Source organism: Gordionus sp. m RMFG-2023, chromosome 1 (assembly GCF_954871325.1).
Source record: "Gordionus sp. m RMFG-2023 chromosome 1, tfGorSpeb1-WG-v2, whole genome shotgun sequence".
Taxonomy (NCBI): domain Eukaryota; kingdom Metazoa; phylum Nematomorpha; class Gordioida; order Chordodea; family Parachordodidae; genus Gordionus; species Gordionus sp. m RMFG-2023.
Window position 1 is genome coordinate 3886195 of NC_088775.1, and position 7921 is coordinate 3894115.

Consider the following 7921-nt stretch of genomic DNA (forward strand, 5'->3'; position numbering starts at 1 on the left):
CTCTATTTAATTTATATATAAAAAATTCATATTGATAAATCAATATAAATAAAGGAGTTGTTCGAAATTTACGGTTGTTGTACTCGATACATGTCGAAATACATTTACACTATATAACTATATTTTGAAATACATTTCCGGTTAGATTCTTATAATTTAAAAATGGCCTTCAGCTTCCGAATCACCAATGTCCATATCCCATCATAGATGTATATATACTACTAGATTGGAGATTTGTTTACCAAAAGTATCCATGCATAGATCAGCTGTAGCGCGATTTTGTGGTTTTGCACGTCGACTAATTGTATTTATTTTATCATTATATGAATGCACATTAAAGTCATTCATTCATTTAATCGAGGTGCAAACCACAAAAAATGGCGCTACAGCTGACTTCCTATGCATGGACACTATTAACCTCATTTAATAAATGAATCGCCAATCCTAATAGTTTATGTATACATCAGTGATCCCAATACGACATATATTGTTCACACATATATTTACGCGTAATCATAATTTATTATCAAAAAAAAAATTACAACTCTCGCTAAATCGAAATCAAACAATATACATATTTTTTTTAAAAAAATAAGATACATATACAACTTGGGAAATAACATTTATTTTAAAAAAAAGTTACTTTTCTAATTCAACTCAAGTAAACATTTTCAGCAATGGATAAAAAAAAATTGTATTAAGTGAAACACAATTTTCTATAATGGGTTAATAGCGGTAAGACGCTCGTGACGCAATTGCTTCTCGAACTCACTATGTGGTATCTGTCGGCTCTTTCGAAGTTGGATTTCACCATTTCGTAATATTCCCCTTCAGCCAACACGAAGGATTTCAGTTTGCTGCATTTGGTTCTGAGATGATCGATAAATTTGCTAGATTTTTCGCTAAACCTCATTATATCTTTTTTTTTAAATGTATTACTTGAAATAATTAATTCATCACGAACTTAAGTAATAATAAATGTCACATTTTTTTTCCCCAAAAAATTTTCCGTATTCTGTTTTCCCTGGAGAGTATATCGTCAGAATAATATTTCCTGAACCTCGAATTTTAAATAAAGAATTATTTGCAATAATGACAGAGTCCATTGCAAAATGTGGTACAATAAATATTCAAAGATGGCTGGTTTTAAAAGCCCAAAATGTTTTTATTTGCCTTAAATTTAATAAACTATATTTCCTATTACAATTACAATAAATCTGAATTTCGACAATTGCAAATTATAAAAATCTTATAATTTATTAAATTTTAAGGCAGCTAAAACATATTGGGATTTTAAGATGAGAATGGCAATTGACAAAAGTATTTGTAATAATGACACTGTCCATTGCAAATGTGCTACAATAAATATTCAAAAATGGCTGACTATGTTATGAAGTAATATTTCCATTACCATTCACTTTTTTAAAGCCCAATTTTATCTCCCTTAAATTACATAAACTATATACATATAATATAATATCAATAGAAAATGCATACCCGCTTAAGAAGCAATATATGCTTTAGTAAAAATAAACCGGACTAAAATATATTTTTGGGAATAAAGAGGGGTAGGGTAAATATATGTATATATTGCTGTTCGCATTTTTTTAAGGTTTGACTTTGAAGAGTACAGAAGGAAAATGATTTATTTGGACAGGAAATATCGAGGATTAGAAGTTAGGGGAGTAAAACGTATAATAAATAATATAAAAAGTAAGAAAGTGTGATTGAAAAAAAAGAACCTTTAAAAAAATGCTATGATTTGGTAAGTGATAGTAATAGCGGGTGTGGACAAAAATACCCGGACAAAAATACCCCAATTTTACACCTTTTTTGAAACGTTTAAATTTATTTTATTTTTTTGACAAAAATGTGGATATTTTTGTCCAGGACATTTATATCCGTTATTATTATTATTTTTTTGCAATAATAAGATTCACGATTTAAAAAAAAAAATTGAATTTATATAGAATATTATTAATTATTATTACCAGAATCCCATTGTATTTCTAGTTCCTCGATGTCTGAACAATTTTGGGCTATGAGTTCTATATATTGATCGATATGTACCTTGGAATGGATCTTTTGACAGCACTCATTCGGAATTCCGATTATTAATATCCTTTATAATTGTTAATATAAAAGCGGGAGTTATTAGAGTGATAACTATATCACTCGACTGAGATTAATCCTGCATTCACAGTAGATGCCATTAACGGAGTTAGACGGTTTGGTCTTATAGATCTTAGACCTGAACAAGATCGATCTTTTTTACGGTCCCGACCGGTCTTATATTAATATTTAAGTTTGCTTTACTATTCGATTAATTCGTGTATTTTAATGCTATTTTCTTAGAGGAGTTATTTTAGTTTTTGTGAATTTTTTTTTAGTTAATTTTTATTTTGTAATATGAAACCCATAAGTATAGTTCCCACAATGAAACAAGAATTAAATTAGAAAAAGGTGCCACGTGATTTAACATCTTGATCGAGTTCTTGGAATTTTTGTAGAGAATATTACTTAAATTGTCGTTCACATTTAATTACTCAAATGAATGATAATAAAGTCGGACCTGCAATTTCTGAGCAAAGGCAATACCGAAGTCCAAAAGGCTTCCAACAGATCATACATTCCGGAAAGATCTAAGCCAGTTAAATTGGGACCACATCTTTTGATTAATTTTACGAGTAAAGGCTCGCCCAGGTTCTGACACCAGGAAAGATTGAGAGTCTTAATTCTTTGGAAATCAAACGTCTCAACTAACGGCCCCATGGCCTTTTTTTTTTAAAAAAAGGACAAAATTAATTTACTATAGTGTCACACTCACAAAATTTTGAAAAAAATCAGGACCGAACTTTAAAATAGTGATGGGCTAAAAAAAATTATTATTTATATGAGCAGTTACGTCATCCTTGAGTCTTTGAATATTAGAAGCGGCAAAGTATTTTAAATGTTTTAATTTGAGGAGCAAGAGAGCGACAGTTTTGCCACTAATTTCCGTTAAGGAAATATCCAGTTCCTGTATCGCCGTATTTTCCCAAGAGACTGCCCGAACATATTCATCGGTTATCCCTTTTTTTAATGATGAGAATAAATATTATACGAATCATCAGAATGAGAAATATGATTGGCATTTATTTCCGGTCTTTTAAAAATCAAAACCCCGGTCTTTTCCGATCTTTTTAAATTAAGACCTACTTTGGGATTCACCCGGACCGTAACATAGTAAATAAGATAGATATATTTCTTGGGAAGCACAATTAGATAGAAAATAATTAGTTAAAAACGGTTCATTTAGATATTTAAAAAAAACCAGTATAATTTAAAAAAAAATATAATGGAATTTTTCCATCAGCTGATGTTCAAAACGAGGGTATTTATTCATTAACCCTAGTCACCGGTAGTAAGATACAATAAAAATAGGGAACGCAATAGAAAGAGTGGTTGATGTAGTTTTTTTTTTAAAAACCTGTCTTTTCTAGCAGTAGGCATTTGAGTTTTTTGCAACGTTGAATCAAAATTTTCAACGAAGAACCCTTGAATTTGGTGCAGAAGTCTAGGCATAAGCATTCCAAGTGAACGCAATTCGTAGAAAGTAGTTCCACGTGCATATCCTCCAGAAATTTGATCCCATAACTAAAGTTATTTGTTAGAATTTAGGAAAAAATATTACAGTTAGGTATAAAAAAGGAAATATAATTGTGTAGAAAAAAAAAATTTAAAGGGTCGGGTAAATCGTAAATTATTAAACCGATCAACTCAATATTGTAGCCAAAACAAAAATAACTAAACCGCGAGATTTCGTTGATAGATGTCTAAACTGTTGTGCCCATCTTATTTAGCAAAATCTTCAGGCTCATTTTATATATTTTTTATGATAACATATTGAGTTGACCGTTTTTAAATATTGGCTCAAATCGAGTCATTTAACAAAACTATAAGCAACTATTTTATATGCCCACTTTTATAAAACGAACCTGCAGTTGTTTTTTTATTGATAATCTATATTTTATTTTAAAAATATGTAAGTTTTTTTTTTTTTGAAAACAATTAATTTATAAGTTACTATTTTATAAAAAAAAATTCTTGTTTATTTTAATTTTTTTTAAAATGGTTGTTTTAATTTTCTCTTCTAATTATATATATATATATATAATATAGATTATAGTATGTTAATTATAATTTTAATCTTTTAATAAATGTGACAGTTCTTTCTTTCTTTTCTTTCTTTTCTTTCTTTGAAGAGAATTTTAAATTATAAGAAATTTCAAATCAAATAGTTTTTTTCCAAAAAAAAATGAATGTTGAAAAATTTCGTTCTAATTGCATTTCAGTCATAATTTTATATATATTCACACCATGCTTCCTTCTCTGTTCTATCACAACTCCCCCCCCCCCCCAGCTGGGTTTTAAATTCCACCAATCACGTATTACCTAATAATATCATTAGCTTTCGATTTACTTCAAATTTATTAACATTTCCCTAAACCTTCCTTTATCATCAATGGAACCTGAACTAAAATTTGCCACCCAAACCTGAACCGAACCCTTAAAAAGTTCCATAACTGGCTTTTAACCTTTTGAAAAATCCTAAAGAATATTATTAAGTAATTTTGATTTAGATTCAGTATCAATGGCCATTTTTACAAATCAAATCAAACCGATATTATTACTCGCTAACGGAACTGGCTCAAAAAACGGTCATCTTTATATAGACCCAACTTAAACCGATATCCGTTGCGGTTCGTACCCCCCCCTCCTAGTTATAACTATTTAGAAAATAACAATTTTTAAAAAAAAAAATGCTTCGCGGAATTTACAAATTGACGACGCGTAAGTTCGGCGTGTGGGATTTGATTTTGTGGATGTTTATGACTTCGTAAGATTCCTCCTCTTCCCTGTTATCCAATTTTTCGTAAGTGCCTTTTGATCACGTGATACAAAAAATTTGGGAAAAATCAAATTAAATATAAATTAATAGTATTATCCTCTCCCCTATAGGCTAACTTTAATATTTTAGCCAGATATGCCTTAGAGATTTGGCTAATAGTTGCCCCAAAACCTTTGTTGCCAATCTATGACCCAAAATCTCCAGGTTCGCGTTAATCTTTTTATTTTCTGGATAAAACAGCTGAGTTAGCCATTTTTTTTAGAAAAATCGGCTCAAATAGAGTCTCTTAACAGCACTATCCTCTCCTCTCCAGTTAAAGGTCGAAAAATATTTTGGCAATTTTAGTTGACATTTATGTTGGTTATCTGGAAAGAGTTCTCAGAATAGAATGATCCTTTTTTAAGAAAATCAATTTCTCATTTCGATTGCTAATTCTTTAAAATCAAGAATTGAAGATGACAAATTTAATTTATTAAAATAATATATTATAGATAATCTACAAAATTATTCTAAAAATAACATGAATATAAAAAAAATTAAAACGTAAAAATTTTGAATATTACTAGTGTTATTAAAAGGCTCGTTTTGAGCCGATTTTGTAAAACGGCTAACTCAATATTTCATCTAAAAAAAATGTTATGCAAGCCTGAAGATTTTTCTCATAGAAGGAACAAAGGTCTAGACCTATATAATCGAAATCTACAGGCTTAGGCAATATTTTTCTGGTTAAAATATTGATACAGCTGTTTTAACAACACTAATTATTACTTTTTCGATCTCATTATTTATACTTACTTATATACCACCAATTAATAGTTATTATTTCATATAATTGTCATTTAATTTTGTTTTTACAAATTTTATATTCATATTAACTGTTCTGTTTATCTTTAAAAATTATCTATTTCCTGTTTATTTTTTGTTAAAATTCGTGCATATTATAAGAGAAATTTATCGAATCACAAAATACTTTATTTATTTCAAAAGTTATATGACATATGTAGAGAGGATTTTATTAGTTGGAAGCCATTTATAAAATTCGGATGATTAATCGGCCCAGATGGTAACGAAGAAAAAGCGAACTTACTTGACTTGATTATATAACCGTGGGCTACCATGCCCCAGTATATAAATAGTCAAATTTTATAAAATTCTATTTTATATAAATTAACAATAATAAACCTATCAAATGAAAAATTTCTATGGTTGTTAAATAGCTATAAATCTTCCGCATAAACCCTTCCATGAATATGACGTCCGACAAGTAGATGCACAGATAAATTAACCTAGAAGGAAACGTGTTGAGTTCGGTGAAATCATGGAGCTAATCATACAAAAAAAAAATCTTTTATATGGGGATAAGGAAAGAGAATATAAATCTATAATTTCATGTTGATTTCTGATAATTCTTTGAAATTATTTAATAATTTAAAATAAATTTTTGAAATGGGCAAAATTTCTATTCTCCGAAATTGATAATCATAATAAAGATCAGACGAGACGGTCAGGCCTAAAATAATTTTTCAAAAAAAAAATCCGGGTCTGGCAGTGCTAATGGTACCTCTGCAGGTCTCCGCATAAAAATTTAAGGATGTAATGGAAATTGATGATTGTTTATTATAATAAAAACCTGCATCGCGGAGGAGAAATCTAATGTCAAACTTTGTAAATTTGGGCATTTTTGAGCCAATTCTCCAAGAACTACGGGGGTTATTAAATCTGTAGAAAGTTCTAACCTTTTTAACTGAGAAAATCTTTCGGAGATTAGCTTAGTACACAATTCTGAATTATCTAACTGGTAGGGAGGAGGGGTAAAATATTTTGTAAAAAATATTATTATTTACAAAAAAAAACGAATATATTTGAAAGAAAACGGAAATTAAGAAAATTCAGTTTTTTTATATGATCTAATTTTTTTTATGACATCGTGCTTTATGAATGACATATGTTCGTCAAAAAAAATATACGCATAACAGATATCGAAATCACCTTATTTAACTTTATGATTTGGTTACGGGGTTAAGATAAAAGTAAAAATTAGAAAAGTGGAATGGAGATAGAACACTATAATAATAATAATAATCGAGCGACGATTTACTCATTCATTCATTAACCTCGATTCCACCCGTTTCCGTCCTGAAGGAGACATCTTGCCAAAGAGCCGGATTCCTTACCCACTGTTCCCACTTCTTACATACGCTAGCGATAAGTAAAAGATATTTCTTTTCCAGGTAAGAAAAAATTTGCAGGATCAATTTATCGGTTAACTTATCGAAGTAACAGGTTGACACGCCGCCCGTTTGGGAATTGAAGGGATTCGAATTGTAGTTAGCGGATTGGTCGGTTGCTATGGTCATTTGATTGGGCGATAAATTATATTTAGCTAAATGCGAAAGCGTGCTGGAAATTCCTAGGATTTCGCGCGGGATTTACTGATCATTTTCATTCATATTTATAATTTATTTAATATTTTGTGTTTTTTAATCAAATAAATAAATAATATTCGATGAAGGAAAAAAAGGATATGATACATTAAAAGCAAGGAAAAGAAAAAAAAACATATGTTTATTTCATGATTCAGTTTTTATAAATTTTTATTATTATTGATTTAATTTATTTTATAATATCTTAATTTTTTAAAAAATAAGAATGCAAACAATGATAAAATCTTTTTTAAAATTGACTCGTGGAGTGAAAAAAAAATTGTTCTAACCCGAAAATACTTATAATAACTTGAATTCTCTCTAGTAGGAATCAGTTGGGGAAAAACTTTAGAAAAAAAACTGCGCTTTTTAAGTTTTAAATCAATTATTTTTTTTTGTCTTGACCAAAAAATTAATTTTTTTTATGATTATTTTTATTCTAATAGATATGTTAAACGGCTCGTTTTGAACCGATTTTGAAAAACGGCTAACTCAATATTTTAACCAAAGAAATATTGCCTAAGGCTCCAGGTTTGGCTAATAGATGTCTAAATCTTTGTGCAATCTATGAGTAAAATCTTCAGGCTTGGATCGGCTCAGAGCCGAA

At 29.2% G+C, this 7921-nt stretch overlaps 1 protein-coding gene across 2 annotated transcripts; it reads right to left on the bottom strand.

The window, feature by feature from the left end:
* Positions 1-508: 508 nt before the first annotated feature.
* Positions 509-7406, bottom strand: LOC135931387 (F-box/LRR-repeat protein 7-like). Of its 2 annotated transcripts, XM_065468452.1 has the most exons (9): positions 7006-7406; positions 6522-6686; positions 6074-6215; positions 4821-4923; positions 3470-3636; positions 2906-3072; positions 2573-2775; positions 1992-2122; positions 509-918 (listed from the first exon to the last, which is right to left on the bottom strand). In XM_065468452.1, the coding sequence occupies exons 1-9, from the start codon at positions 7246-7248 to the stop codon at positions 698-700; spliced, it is 1542 nt and encodes a 513-aa protein (XP_065324524.1). In that variant the 5' UTR covers positions 7249-7406; the 3' UTR covers positions 509-697. The 2 variants fall into 2 exon arrangements, with proteins under 2 accessions (XP_065324524.1, XP_065324525.1); XM_065468453.1 differs by lacking the exon at positions 6522-6686.
* Between the last annotated feature and the right edge of the window lie 515 nt (positions 7407-7921).